General features: G+C 46.2%; 1 protein-coding gene across 6 annotated transcripts in view; it reads right to left on the bottom strand.

Moving 5' to 3' along the window:
* Window positions 1-1,313: 1,313 nt before the first annotated feature.
* Window positions 1,314-16,004, bottom strand: part of LOC105184102 (muscle LIM protein Mlp84B) — a 25,339-nt gene continuing 10,648 nt past the window's right edge. Inside the window, exons 4-9 of one of the 6 annotated variants that reach the window (XM_025299478.1) lie at window positions 12,961-13,087; window positions 9,871-9,967; window positions 7,034-7,118; window positions 4,573-4,869; window positions 3,710-4,030; window positions 1,314-3,336 (exon numbers count right to left, since the gene is read on the bottom strand). In XM_025299478.1, the coding sequence (XP_025155263.1) occupies window positions 3,060-3,336; window positions 3,710-4,030; window positions 4,573-4,869; window positions 7,034-7,118; window positions 9,871-9,967; window positions 12,961-13,087 (1,204 nt within the window). In that variant the 3' untranslated portion in view covers window positions 1,314-3,059. Of the gene's footprint in view, window positions 3,337-3,709; window positions 4,031-4,572; window positions 4,870-6,840; window positions 6,929-7,033; window positions 7,119-8,231; window positions 8,329-9,870; window positions 9,968-12,960; window positions 13,088-16,004 lie in introns of those variants that run through there. The other 5 variants (XM_019841860.2, XM_011142655.3, XM_025299479.1 and 2 more) reach the window with 5 other exon arrangements.

Raw genomic sequence — 16,004 nt, 5'->3', positions numbered from 1 at the left:
CGGACACATTCGGAATCGTTGCGACTATTTTCCTTGCGATCTCCGGCGGAGAAAGTACTGTTAGTTACTCAATATTGCAAATCTCCCGAATTATATATATAACTAATACTGTGTAAGACTGGAAATAGGACGATCCGGGTTTTCGGATATTCGAATATTGATATAATTAATTGAAACCGTGTTATTCGATCACTAAAATATGAGTATCCGAATTGTCCGGATAGTCCGGATCGTAATACCCGAATATTCGAGTCTACTCCTGAACGTGCGAATTTATTTAAACCGTCGAAAGAATTGGAGACGGAGTTCAGTTGAATTGTCCGGATATATTTCAGCCTTGATCGTAAGATTAAGAGAGATATGGTGATCTCTCGTGAAGAGTAGCAAAATAACGATCGGTCGTCGACACCCGGTTAAACAATAGACGAGAATTCAGCTTCGTGACCGTCCACGAAGTCCGCGATGGCGATGGCCAGAAAATATCGCGCATACGTTATTCTCGCGGACGAGCGGAGGCCACTGGTCCTCCGAAAGTGAACGGCAACATAGCGTGCGATAATTTCTATCATGTCCCGAGGCGATTCATATCCCAGTTCGATAACGAATGTGATTTTTTAACGAGACACAATTTTACAATACCGCGTATACTGGCGCGTAGCGCGAGCCGCACGCTCGTCTCCGAGGAAGACGCGGATTATCGATTATATACGCGACGGCCGTGAGAGAGGGGAAAGGCTCGTCTCCGTAAGCCAGGAAGCGTTCGTGGATTCTGAACAGCTTCGTTGCTCCCGCCATTATTGTTAAGGTTAACGAATGGTAATTATAGATATGTGTGACCGGAAAAACAAACTTGTACAGTTGTTGCTATAAATATATGAAATTAGTGTTTTACACCGTACTCACATACTCACTCTCCGTTGATTGTTCCGTCAAGTTCGCTCGAATCATCATTTCGCCCACAGATCACTCCGTCGGAATCATTATTATTATTATTATTTTATTTTTATTTCTTTTATTCTGAACTGAAACGCGTCGTCCACTCGGGACGACGCAACAGTCGAAAGAATCGTCTTATTGTGTAATTATCGCACTCTGTGTTCGTATCCGGTAGTCATTTTGCGCGCGTTCATTTTTTATTATTATTTATATAGATTAATTCGTCTTATTAAACTAGGTTTTTGTTTAGGTTCAATGTCGTGTCGATACATCGTGCCGTATTTCAGGAGAAACATAAGATCTCGTTGCGCGCGCGTTTTCGAATGCGATTCGGTTGCGTCAATTCTTGTGTTTGGGTAAAGAAAATTTTGCGGATCTTCAATCATACATTTATTGAAAATCATAATTAAATTAGTTTCTCGTCTTCGTCGTCGGTTAGATCGTTGCTGCTGATCGTAGCCCGGTGTTGTGTAGATTTTTACTCGTATTTATCCGCTTATGTATCGTCCGCGAGAGTGTGCGGTGTAATCGACGACGCGAGATAATCAAATCATCGCGCTGCCAACCCCAGACTTCCGTGTCTCGAAGTTAAAACCAGATGTAAAAATTCGCGCTTGGTGAAAACTTTACGTTAACGAGCCAGCATCATTAATTGCGACGCATTCTACTTTACGTGGCCGTATTAATCTAGAAGATGGAGAAATGTTCCAAAGTCTGGCTGGCGGAGATTGAATTGAAAGACTTATCTAGTTCTTTGGCCTTCTCCTCGCAGCGTCTCTTTCAAATCCGGTATCTCGCGGGACGATTATTCCGCGGTCGTAATTTCCAATTCGTCGAGATCGAAAGAAAAGGAAGAACAAAACAAAACGAAAGGAAGAAGAAGAAGAAGGAGAAAAGTAACAAAAGTTTCGTACGTTCGTAATTGCTTGTCATCAGATTAGTCGTTCGCGCGTAGGTAATCGAGGGTCGTCTAGACTGCTGCGAAATTCGCTGGAAGAACCTGAAGATCGCCAAACAGACTGTAAGCGAAATCCTTAGCACACTCGGTAGATTCGGCCCGCTTGCGAGCTACGGTTCTCCGTGGAATTTTCGCGGTAACCTAGCGCGAGTCATCTAACGACGACCGGACGAGAGTGGGTCCAGTTGAGCGCAGGAATAAATCGACACGTCAGCGATAATTCTCGATGATGATTCGCCGCGATCGACTGATCAGACATGCGTTTCCCTCTTCGAGCCCTCGCGCGCACCCTGCTGTTCGTTCAGCGTCGAAACTTTCATCGTTTTACGCGGAGAGGGCTCAAAGCCCTCGTATCGTTATTGAAGCGACAACCCTTCCAAGCGGGTGGTGTTTTTTTTACATTACAGCTAAATAAATCGTTAATCGGCCAAATGACCAATTTATCCGCAATGCGATCGATACGAGTCGCACGATCTCGCGTCGCGACGTGTCATCGACGGCGACCTGCGCGATCGACTGCGCGATCAAATTTCCGTGGGATCAACCGGACTCCCGGTCGCGTCATCCCTGCCCGCCGCGCGCAGTTCGCATTAGAACGGGGGCGAAGTCATCGACATCATCGAATCGTCGTATGCTAAGAAAGGAGAAATCGAAATTCCCGGAGCAGCGCGTTCGTCTGTCGTCAGATATACAGTCAGACGCCTCTACACAGGGTAGCCCACAACTGTCACGCGATACTTCAATAGCGTATTCTGAAAGTCAGATCAAAGTCGGAAATCCTAACGTGTACAAGCCGGAGAAAGAACTTGAGGAGGAGGACCGAGTGAGTGACAAAATTGCACCTTACAACTCATTCTTTCAGCTGATTGCTCAAGCCAATTTCACATAGAGTGCGCTCAGACAGAATCCTAATTAGAAACTTCGTCGGGGGAAACGTGCGACGTGAAAAAACCGAGAGAAGACGCGACAAGCGAAGATCCTCTTCGACTATCAGTCGCGTATCAGAATTTTTTACTTCAATGAAACTCCAGAATACGCCATGAAGGTATCGTACCACAGTTTCGGGACATCCTGCATAAATATATATGTATATTTATATATTTACATTGATATATAAGACTGAATCGCGAGGGTTCTTTTGGAGCGATGGGGTTGGCCCTTGAGATTAGGCCATCGTGAGGGTGCCTGCGCCCATACCGAAGCCCACGCCCTTGGGCCCGAAGTTTCGGCTGTAGCAGCCACGGCAGTAGATGTCTCCGTCCGGGCCGTCGTTCAGATTCGTCGAGTCCAAGGAACGGTGGCACTCGCCGCAGCTGAAGCACCGTTTATGCCACACGCGGTTCTTCGAGATCATCTGCTCGGCGGCGTACACCGGGTAGCCGCAGCGCGAGCAACCGTGCCCGTCGTTTCGCTTCTGACCAACCTGTGGCTTGGCGTCGATGCTGTGAAGAGGTAAGAGCAACGTCGTTCGAGAGTACAGCCGAGGTGGAATCGAGAGAGGGCCGAGCGTGTTATTTCTCGACACGCGTGCGATTGGCTGAAGCTTTCTTCGCGCGCGTCTCAAATCACGTCATTTACACATGTTTAAATACATAAAATATGACGCGAGGTTGCCTGAAGCTTTCCTTACACACTCCTCTGGTCTGAAATCACGTCGTTTAAACACGTCATTTAGCACGTTAAATGACACGAGTCGGGACGAAAGGAGAAATGTGCGAGGACCGGCCTCAGCCAATGACTCGCTCGTGCGTGTAAAAATAACACAATCGAATTTGCGCCGCGGGAACCCGCGTCTCGGGTCGCCTCCTTACTTACTAGGAAGGAGCGTGATCCCCGTTCGTCGAGACGAGAGTCGGCCTGTGGCCGAATCCGAAGCCTTTGGGCCCGAAGAGCTTCCCGTAGCAGGCGCGGCAGTGGATCTCCTTATCGGGACCGTCGCACGCCAGCATCGAGTCCAAAGGTCGATGGCATTCGGCGCAGTTGAAGCACTTCTTGTGCCACATGGTGCCCTTGGCGAGCTGTTGCTCCGCGGCGAACACCATGCCGCCGCAACGGGGGCAGCCCTGTCCGGCTGGCGCTTTAATCGAGGTCGTGTCGGGATTGTAGAAAGGTCGGCTGGCTGAAATCTCTTCCTCCCTGCGGATCGTTAATATGGTTACAAAACGCAGTCCCGATCGCACGAGCTCCAACCGCTTTCTACTCGATGATGCAGCCTCTGTCTCCGCGATTGTCTGATCCGCAAGTCGACTCGCGAGCTGGAGACCGGTCTCGAGACAATCAACCGCGCGATCACCGAGATCGCATCGCGAGACTGAAGAACGCGGCGACAAGTGGGAGATCGTGTTCTCTATGAGCGCGAGTTAATTTTACTCTCCAGTCTTCATCTCGCTTCCATTTCATCTTCCGTTACTTTCACGTCACATTTCTTTCCTTGAACCTTTTCTTCATCGCTGCGCGACGCTATCCTCTCAAAGAGGTTCGTTCAACCGACCGAGTGACGAAGCGAGTTTCCCCGCTTCATCTTGAATGAAGCCGTGTTAAAACTGCACACGTGCTCTTACATTCACGTTCGAGTCAAATGTATGTATGATATCCATAGTTAAGGAAACAAGCAGCGAGAGATCAAATCCCAGAGGCAGGCCTGCGCTACGGAGAGGGACGCTACGAACGAGACTCACGTGAGTCCATCGGTCTGGAGGAATCCCGAGCCACATGCGAATCCGTATCCGTGCGGTCCCCACTTCTTCCCGTAGCAGGTCTTGCAGTAGACATCCCGGTCCGGACCGTCGCAGGCGATGATGGAGTCCAGGGTCTTGGTGCAGTCACGGCACTTGTAGCACTTCCGGTGCCACTCGCGGCCCTTGGCGAGCACCTGCTCGGCGGCGAAGACAACGCCGCCGCAGCGCGGGCAACCCTTGCCTGGCGGAGCCTTGATTATGGCAGTGTCGATCACGGTGGTGCGTGGAGCTGCATCGCTGTGTCGCAAATCGAACCTGACGTTACAACGCGGTTCACCCCGCTCAATCGTCGATGATCAAGCGGATGATCGAATCGCACGGATCGGGGAGAAGCGATTGGCGCGGGTCTGCCTGCTCCGAGAGAGTCTTGACGCCCCGGCGAAGGGTAAGTTTGTTGGACATGTGGACCACGTTTAGTGTGGGGAAATCCAGCTGGATATCTGAGTATTTTCAGTTGCCTCCCGCTTCTCCCGTATCGTCATACGACTCGTTTGCGCAATCGTGAAGGGACATAATCGCATGCCAACGACGGAGGTGGTTCGGTCGTGTCGGCAATTGTCTAGTCAGGGCGCGTCAAAGAAATATCTTCAAAATTCTCGTGATTTCTTCGATATAATTTTTATGAGCCAGGAATAATGTCTCGATCTCGAGAGGGATTACAGAGAGTTGTAAATGTACCGAATCTATAAACACGGTTTTTGAGAACATTATCTATTATCTTGTTACTTCATAGGACGCACAGGAGATTAATCGAATAAAATTGATGTAATGTAAAATGATAATATGTAATATAATTGTGATAAAAATGTATCGGCAATCAGTTTTGATCGATCATGAAAATATAGCTAAACGGTGTATCTTCTTTCACGTGAGCCGTGACGGACAATTACGAAATTCCCTTCTCATGAGGTCTCGATTATTTGTCACACACTCGATTTATTATTTCGTCAAGGGAAAAGATGAGAATTGTGGATTCACGTATACATGTATTGAAATTTTATATATATATATGTATATACATATATATATATATATATATATATATATATATATATAGCAGCAGAGAGTGTTAGTGACGAATTGGGTGCTACACCAACTTCGGGTTTAGACCGCCATAAGTACACATGCACAACGTACAGACCATGTGGCAACAGGAATGTCGAATGTATGTGGTAGAGTCTGGCAACAATGAACGTCCGCGTGATCTACAAGCTCCTCGAAAAGCGAGTCTCATTGAGTCGATCGCCACTGAGAAATCACACTCGATATTCCGATATGATCGGCCGATTCGTGATGCCAAGGTGAGTAGTAGCGCAAAGCGTTAAGGCGTCGGTCTATATGTATGTATATATGTATATTGTATATACACGGACACACACAGGCGCGCACGTGTACAGAATGTCCCGGAGAAGGCGCGTGCCAGTGACAATTTTCCCGTGTACTTCGGGAAAGTCGGGGGCCGACTTTTCCTCGGTGAGCAACACAACGGCCGTCGCGGCTTCGCGTTCGCGCTATCTCCTCACAATCTACGTCTTCGTATGCCTCGAGAGCGAATCATGTGACACGACATCGTAAACGATGAAGACGATATCTCCGAGACGTGTGTACGTGTGTATGTATACGTTCTATAGTTACATGACTCCCTGTTTGCAGAAATATAATCAAGCTCGAGTATATTTCGGAGAAGTTGCATACATATCGAGTCACGTGCTTAAACATTCATCCAAAACCGTTACTTTTCGCGTCTTCTTAATCTCGTGACGTTTTATCATTAACATCAGTCTCCACCGAGACGTTTCTGAGGACTTGCAGAACTGCACATCTATAACCCATCGATCCAATGTGCCGCTTAAGGAATGTCCCTCGCCTCGATACGCGTGCAAAATACGACTAGTAACTTTCGGAAGACTTGCATCCCCCCCAGCAAGCAATATTATCCGGAAATTTGAAAATACGCGAGGTGAAAAAGCCTTTTCCGCGAGTTCTTTAAGCCACCAAATGCTCTCCATGGTTCTTCCGACGTCGAGGCAACGAGGCGCGCACCAGGACGATCAGACTGATCGGCCTGAAAATGTCCGACGAGGAAAAATCAGCGGCAGGTCGCTCGAAGGCAAAACTATTGCTTGCGCTCGCGCGCGCCTCTCCTCATCGGGCACCCTGTGTACGCGCGCGAGAAGATCGTGATAGCTTAACTAAGGGGGCGCGTACCCCTCATCCTCAATATCGCACTGCAGCCCGATCCACATAACCCCAGCGTGGCCGATACCCCGCGGACCGAATTTCTTCGGATAGCAAGCTGTTAAGCAGACAAGCGCATCATATATAGTGAAAGTGTAGAAGCCGAGGCGGGATTTCTCTCTCGCGCGTGCTTCCCGTCTCAGTCCTGACTCTGAAAACCCACCCATTGGCGTAACAGTCGCTCTGCAGGGCGCCGCCACCCTGGCCGTAGCCATAACCCTTCGGTCCGAACCTCTTTCCGTAGCATACTGCAGACAATATCGATTAAAGATTTCACGTCGCCTCGCGTTATCACGTAATGACGCTCCGCCACGAAGACGTAATCGTAATGGCCATGTCCTTGTGTGCATTTTTAATACCGCTCTACGTTATCGTGCAATCGGAGAGGCTTCATCCCTTAACACGTTGACTGCCAACTACGAGATATCTCGTGGGTTGTTTACTTGCCCAGGACGCCTACTACGAGTTATCTCGTCCCTTCATTACTCGCCATATTTGTACAGCTACGAGGAAACTCGTAGCATAACAGTGTAAATATGAATAGATGGCCTCAGGAAAGAGAATAAAAAATGTTTTTTTAAAAAGAAACATTTTTTAAGTTTCTTGATTATTACTATGTACTATTATTAAAGTTTTTAATAATATAACATGATTAAATCAAATTGGCTCTTTAGACCGGAATCGTGAAAAATTCCATGGCAGTCAACGTGTTAATGGATGTCTTGTCGCCGTGTATAGTGCGAAGTATTGAGTTTTTATTGGCTTGGTAAGAGACTCGATGTGTCGTTGTACATGTACGATACACCCGGCTACCGATAGGAAGTATTTGTTGGGGGTCTTTGGATTCTGATAAATTTGGTGTTTCCATTAATTGAACAGATTGTTGCGCTCTACGTGATGAAAAATATCAAATTTTAACTCAGCCGCCCGCGAGAAATATTTCTTAGAGATAGACTCTTGAGTTCTAAGCAAATTTTTTGCTCTCATTAGCGAAAGGTAATTGATTGGCGATATGTTATGCTGTGAATAAATAGGGAATTCGGTGAGTTTCAGCCTTGAGTTTTTTCTCCGATTCTCCGGTAAAACATCAGAAATCGAACCGCTCGAACGAGGTAAAATGCCACTTCTCTCAATGCTAGTAAATGTAAACTAATCCGTGAATCTTCAAATATCTTGGCGCTAATCAATACCGATATTTTATGTAGAATAGATATTCATACACTGAAGAAATGCATCGTGCAACACTTCGCAGCTCCGGCTTCAGAAAAGAGTATTCTCTCTGTCTCTCTCTCTCTCTCCCTCCCTCTATCGCGTTTCTCGTACGTTACATCTTCGTGCGCACGTTTATACTACATCCTCACCTTTGCAATAGATGTCCTTGTCAGGACCTTCGCAGCAGTTGATGGAATCTAACCTTTTGGAGCAGTTGGCACACTTAAAGCATTCCTTGTGCCATTGCTGCACAAAACACAAAGGATGGGTTAGTCACTGAAAGTTCCAGGGAAAACGCTACATTGTACAATATTGCTCGTTCGTTTGTACAATCGTTCAGGAGCGAGGACACAGAAAGCTCCTTGGTGCCCGCCGATATAACCAGTTCCATGTTTCACGAGAACGATAACAGACATTAACCGTATTCAGCAGAAGCCCCAGCGCTCACACTAAGCGCTTGCTCATTATCTTCTGTGATTGGACCGTACTCTTAAATCCTCAGTGGGCCCAAAAGTGTACGCCCATCAGAATTATTAAACGCTGAACACGGATAATCTCTTGCACAGGTAGACTGCACGAAACTGGATCGAAAAATATCCCCCACCGTTTCACGATCTTTGCAACAGCTGTTAAGAAATTAATGAAAGAAGATGAGCGGATAAGCTCATGAAGAACGATAAGTTCTGATAACGCACAGCTCAAAAGATTAGATTGTTTGCATTAGATTTATTTACAAACGCCGCTCTCGTTGCTTTATCTCTCTGAGGGCCTTTCGCCGCCTTAACTTTTTCAGGCTAATAGGACAAAAAACTAGTAGGATAAAATATGTTCTGTTTTTTTAATTAGTACTGTGCAACTTGTAGGATACTTTTCATGCTACTTTGCTAATCTTGCTAACTTTGAAATGTTAAGATAATTCGAAGCACCGCGGTTTAATTGATCGTTTATTAAGTCAAACAAATCTACTTCGTTATATATATTTTCTTTTAAATAAAATTTCTGCGCAACTAGACTTTCTTATATCTTAATATCCTATGCACCACAAGGTTGATTAATTATCTGGTAACTGTTGGGAAAATCGCAAAAATGATGCAGAGGACTTTTCAGTTCAGTTCAATGCGCTCTATCTATACAGTCGTGCTGTCATGTCTTATATCATCCGCTTGTATCAGTAATGCCGATGCATCCGCGTGAGATAAACACTGGCATTACCGCGATTCTTTTCAACTGCGTATTTCCCTCGAAGGATTGGAGGCCAAAAAGGCGAAAATTCGCTTCAGTCTCGCAATTTTCTTCGCTCGATCTGCGGCACACATGGTTTGCCACAGATGCGATAATTCCGGCACGCGTTACGTATCTCTATCGCAGTGATTTAAATTCGCGAGAGTGACTCGGAGCGAATAGATAAACATTCGCGCGGCGGTAATACGCTAATACGACACGAAAAGCCGACACGGAGCGATCGACGCTCGCGGTCCCTTCTTCGCGGCCCTTCGCAGCCCTTGTGCGCTCGGGGGCCTTTGTCTGGCGGTGCGGGAAGAGTTTTCGCAAAACTGGTTTTAATGGGCCACAGTAATGGAAGACAAGTCGGTCCGGTAGCGAACGGACGAAGATCAACGTAGACAGACAGAAATCAACAGATAGACACGTTCCGGATCCATGTGATAGTCGTCCGACGTGTCGGAACACAGGGCAGTCAGTACGGATATCTGTACGTGAAATCGCAAGACACTCATGGACTCGACAGAGCCGGGAATGATCGTAGATTCTCTCTGAGATGAAAGGTACCTCGACAGTATATCTCGCGATCGGGACCGTCGCAATGAAGCGTAGAGTCCAGAGTCCGGCGACACAGTTTGCACTTGAAGCACACTTTATGGTAAGCCTAATCACAAGAACCAAGAGAATTGACCAACGGTAATTCAAGGGCAAGGCGTCTTATCGATATCGCGGACGCTGTACTTGGTGCCGCGACTAATCGTCAAGTCTTGGTCTTTTGTTTCTAAAGTTCCTTCCTGTCGCTCTATCCTTCCTTTTTCTTTCGCTCTTCCCCCCCCCCCGCCTCCTCTCTCTCTCTCTCTCTCTCTCTCTCTCTCTCTCTCTCTCTCTCTGTCCTGTCTAATATTCTCGAAATTCCACTCAACAACACTTCCACTCACTCGTTATATACTCGTTAATATATTGGCAACTGTAGCCGTAAATAATTGCAATGAAAATGCAAAATGCACGAAAGTATTCTATGATTAAATATTCTTAGAATCGTGAAATTATTATTCTTGTCTTTGTCCAACGCCCACTCTCGTGTTTCTTTTAACACAAGAATACTCCAGGATTCCTTCAAGAACGATTTTTTTTTTATTTAGAGGGATAGAGAGCAGTGATAGGCTAAACGATTATTTTTGCTAAACAGTTATAACAGTTACTGTTATTTTAAAATAACCGGTTATTTAAATCAGTTATTCAGTTAAACGGTTACTAGTAACTTACTATAATATTGAATTAAATAAACATAAATGATATTATGTAATTTATATATATATATATTTCTCTGTTATAAATTTATAAACAAAATAATAATATAATAATGCCAAAGTAGCAAGATGACGTGTTACTAATATCATTAAAACGTCTTGAGACGTCGGGTCTTGCTACCAGAGATAGTCTCTTTTAATTAAGTTTTATAATTGAAACGTTAAATAAAAACGAGACTAATAGAAATTTTTAAAACATAGTATAGGCTGTTTCATTTTTGTTTCTCAAAAAATAAAAAAATAGTATTATTGATGTTTTACTTAATAGCCTGTAAAGTAATAGTAATAGTAGTGCATACAAATATATATACATTTTCTTATTTTATTCAGCTATCCATTTCATATTGCTGTTTAAAAAAAAGTAAAATTTTTGTTTTATCTTCGCTCAAACGATTTCTCCTTTCATTAATTATTAATCCGACTTTGGAGAACAAACGTTCACATGGGACTGATGTTCCTAATGCACATAATTTTTCTGACATTGATCAATTAAGCAGTATTTTAAACATTTCGCAGTATTTTAAACATTATTGCTTTTGTAAAATTGCAATTTTACAAAAATAACCGTTTAGTCCGTTAACTGTTATTTTAAACATTGATAACCGTTATTAAAATTATTGCTCAGTAACAGTTATTCAGTAACAAGTAACGAAATAACGCCTCATCACTAATAGAGAGAGAGAGAGAAAGAGAGAGAGAGAGAGAGAGAGGTGAAGAAAGTGTGAAAATACGTGAGAAAAAGAGGGAGAGAAAGAGAAAGAGACGCGGTTACGACGACGCGGCGACACGCCGATGAGTCATGGCCGACGAAAAAGATGAATTGCCGCCGCCACCGTTCGCCGTTCGCGCAGATTATCGCTGGACCAGATTGTCGGCCGGCAATTAGTCCCCCATCCCTCTCGTTCGCGGTGCTCTCTTGGTAGCGAGCCATTTTATCGCCGGGTATCGAGCCGACTAAGATTGGCCGTCCAGTTGGTGCGTCGCCAATGTCTTCTGACGAAACCACCGAGAAAGTCTCTGAGTTAGAACCAAGGGGGAGGCGAGCTCTTCACTCTCCTCTCTCTCTTTCTTTCTCTCTCTCTCCCTCTTACTCTATATCTCTCTCTCTCTCTTCCTCTCCTTCCACGCCGCTGTCCATGTTCGCCCTACCCAACGGCGCGTCGCTATTTTTTCTCGCATTGTTATGAAATGAAGATTGGATAAGATTACGGGGACGCACATCATGCAAGGCGCCGAATTTAGACGCGCGGCTTTCGGCGCGCGCGCGCGCGCGTCCGCGTTTTGTAACTCGCGGCGCGGCGTTTTTGCGGTTCCATCCAGATCTTCCGAAATACGCGTGAGTAAGCGAGGCGGTGAGGACGCGGATTACGTCAATCTGTTTGTCGCCGCGTCAGCGACCGATTTTATTGCTCCGCTAGCGCTAAATCGCTCGCGCGCCGCGTGCCCCACGTCGCCCCCTCGTCGTCCACCGAGATAGAATATGTACACGCGTTCCGAATCCGGAGACCAAGCCACCCACAGTTATCTCTCTGTACGGACCTAGGGTCGCAGACTCGACGGCTATACGCGGAGGGCTGCTATTTTCAGCTTCGGTCCGCCGATCTAAAGTCAGCAGGTATCGCTTCGATCGTAGGCTCGGTCGGAAAAATCATCAAGTCGAATTCTCACGTTATTTTTTATCTTTCTTTCTTTCTTCCTCCATTTCCTTCTTTCCTTCTTTCTTTCTTTCATCCTTTCTTCTTTTCTTTTATTTCGTGTCGTCAGTCGACGAGAAAGCCGAGCCTCGTCGCCGCTACTCTGCGATACTCTCGAGCTCTCTGTATAAATATGCTTGAGCTCCCTCTCGGTTACTTTCTCGTCAGTCTCGAGGTGTAAGGTACGGCCGTAAATGTAATGCCGAGACTTTGGACTCACCCTGTGTGTAGTGTGTCTATGAAATAGAACTTTCTGTGAATTGTACTCCTATAAGTAAAGGGTAAATGAGCGAATTGTTCCAAAGTATCCGAAGCGAACGCTTGGCTCACGAGTGAGATAAGTACATTGACTGTGTCGCGTTTTCGAAAAGGCGTCAACGAACGATCGGTCGAAGCACCAAGATGACGCAAGAGATTTATCGTTGCACGTAACGACACTAAATGCGGCCGTCCCACTGCAATCGGCGAGCCGGCAAGTTCTTAAATCTCCGACTGCGAGATCTCCAAAACGTACGACGTCATCTAGCGAAGGAGCCGAAGCAAAGGATCTAGCAAAGGCCGAATTGTACAGCGAGTTGCACACACCGATGTGCATCTAGCCGCATTTAGTGACAAATCCGTAACGTATAAGGTCATTTTTCCAATCGACTCACCCTTCCACGAGCTAACATCTGCTCCGCGGCATAAACGTATCCTCCGCAACGAGGACATCCCTCTCCCTCAGGCGCCTTCGCGATAGCCCGTGGCTCTAAGATGGCGTTCGATCCCCGTGAGAATTCTCTAAAAAATCCATATACATTAAAGTCCGTCGGTGAACGAACGTCGTGCGATATGTGCGCTACCACCATGACATTCAGAGCTGAAACGAACCGACGCTCGTGACGGTAATTGCAGAGGAATCAAGGTTCTCACGGAAGTAACATCAAGTACGCGAAGAACGAAGAGGAGACTCGTCGGCTCGTTTCACTTCTGAATCGCACAATCCGATTGCGGCTTTTTCAACGTCGAACACGGAAGCTATCAGAGACACTGAAACACACAGGTAACAGGATAGTCGTCGAGAAGTGAAATTGATGGTTCACGCATACCAAGTACTCGATGCGACGGTATAACCACGAGGTAACAATCGCTTTTCGAGTAACCCGAGTGGAGTATCTCGAGGGTCAAAGTGAAGCATGTGACACTTGAAGGAATACACAGGCTTTGAGTACCGAAGAGACGAAAACTGCTGTTTACACAGTTACAATGATAAAGATATGAACAGTTACGTACGAGAGGATTAGCGAGATTAGCGAGAAAACTGAATAAAACTATATACAGTGTACACGAGTGAAGTATTGGAAATTCTACGCGCACAGGTCGGCGTGACAGCCTCAACGCGCGAACGTTTTACCCCTCTGTAGTGTATATGGTATATTCAAAATAGCATAAAACTCCAAGTGTGTGTGTGTGTTATGGCCATTATGCCGGACTGTATACAAATACAAAGACTACATGTCGAGTGTGTATCTGAAACTTCTGACAAACAAACTTCTGACAAACGGATGAGGGAAGCTGTTAAAGCAAACCCACAGATCGGCGTATGTGCTCTCATTCTCGTATTATTACGGCTAATATGATTTTCAACCGTACGCGTTGTGTGTCTGGACGTCTGAAAATCATAGTCGCCAAGTGTTAAGACATACAGGCCGGTCTGTGCGCGTAATTATCATTATTCTGATAATCGCCAGACCGATTCGTAAGTATACAGGGGGGAGGGGGCGGAGGGGTGAGGAGGTCACAATATCCTACCAATCGTGAGAGAAACGTTCTGTGAGGAATTACAAAGATTTACAACGCACGCGTACGCACGCGTGTCCGTGTATGATACAAGAACGTATAATTCGGCAAAGGGATTACAATACATAACATGGGACGACCCGTCAATTTCACATCTGAACGCTGCAAATCTACAGAAACAAACAACAACCAAAAAGCATCACACTCCGACGTGCAAGACCAGAAATTTCCTCGGAACAATCCAAGCGCAGCCGTGCGCCACGAGAAGGAAGCGAGCCCGCAATTTCGATTCCCCGAGTGAGTATCTCCGGCCACGCAGGATCGCATTCTGCGTAAACGTTGTAAACACGTCACACGTAACGGAAGAGTTGACTATGTCTACTGTGGATAAATTTCTCACGAGTGCCTTTCCAGAATCAGAAGAAATCTGCATCTTTCAACGTCGTGCGATTTCATACAGCGATTTAGTACGAAACTAAGAGTACAGAAAAGTACGAAACAGAAAAACTAGACGTTAAGTCTCCTAAACTATTCCCAAGAAAATCAATTACAAATTCTTCCGAGCTTTCAAAATTTCGAAATAGACCGCAAAGAGGTCTCGTATCTCTCTGATCCCGAATGGTCTCGTTTCGTGTTTACGCGCACGCGCTGACAATCGATTCCTTCTTGCGTAACGTTCGACTTTCGTCCGGGGGGCGTCAACAAGACATCCGTCGGATGTGATGGAGTTGGGTGATAACAGAAACGTAAATACATCCAATAGTATCACAGGTTAGCTGGTTAGAGCGCGTGTTAGTCAACGTGTTAGCGTAACTTTTCCCCTTTGCAACCACGGCACGTGGCTTCCGCCGAGCCCCGAGAGAGGAGAGCCGAGAAGCAAATCGCACGTAATAGGTAATAATCGTATCAGTAAGAAATGTGCAAAGTGGAGATCGAGAAAGCCAGAGAGAGAGAGAGAGAGAGAGAGAGAGCGAGAGAGCGAGAGAGAGCGAGAGCGAGAGAGAGCGAGAGAGAGAGAGGGGGGGGGAGAGAGAGAGAGAGAGAGAGAGATAGTGAGAGTGAGAGAGAGTGAGAGAGTGAAAGAGGGGGGCAGGGAGGAAAAGAGAAGACGAAGGGAAGAAAAGATAGAAATATCGCCGCGCGGGGTACAATGTGGAGAGCCTGTACGTGCGCACGCACGCATCCGTACCGTGAGGTGGAATATCATCGACACAGTGAGGTGACACCGATCACGCTGTCTCCCTTGTAGGTACAACACAATTGCGCCGCTGAGATGGGTTTTATATTACGTGGTATGGTTGCGTACAAGTGTATATATACGTAGTGTGCGAAGCACGCGTACGCGTATGCAGTGGTGCAGGTGCGCATACACTTAAATTACGATTGGCTGGCGGGCCGGAAGCCCGGTGCTAAAAGCGAGAGAGGCGCGATACGCTTGATTACTGCGGCAGATACATCAGAAGATACATGTTACGTGTCTCGCACGGACGACTGAATATTACACATTAATATTATAATTATGCAAATAGACGAAGAAACGTGATATTATACTTATAGCGAGATATAAACGGAGACACGATAGATGATCTAATTTGCGTTTCCTTCCGCTGACCGATCGATCGCACATGAGCACCAATTGCACGCTACTTTGTCTCGCTACTTCGCCGCTACTCGCCGGTCGAGCCGAGTGAGTTGAAGCTTTTGTGGAAAAAGGAAATTGACTATTGGCAATTTGATCTGGCGGTTGATCTGATATTTTTTTCGATGGCTTGTAGATGCCTCAGAATTCGTATGAATGAATCAACAGCCGTTACGTCGTTTGATGTAATCGGATACGAAGCGGAGAGCGCGCGGGAAATCTGAAACATCCTGCGAGAGAGAAAACACGACAAGTGCATCCGCACCGGACCAAGGCTCG

Source organism: Harpegnathos saltator, unplaced genomic scaffold (assembly GCF_003227715.2).
Source record: "Harpegnathos saltator strain DR-91 unplaced genomic scaffold, Hsal_v8.6 scaffold280, whole genome shotgun sequence".
NCBI lineage: Eukaryota > Metazoa > Arthropoda > Insecta > Hymenoptera > Formicidae > Harpegnathos > Harpegnathos saltator.
The sequence above is the reverse complement of the archived record's forward strand: the minus strand, read 5'-3'. Positions and strand labels throughout refer to the sequence as shown.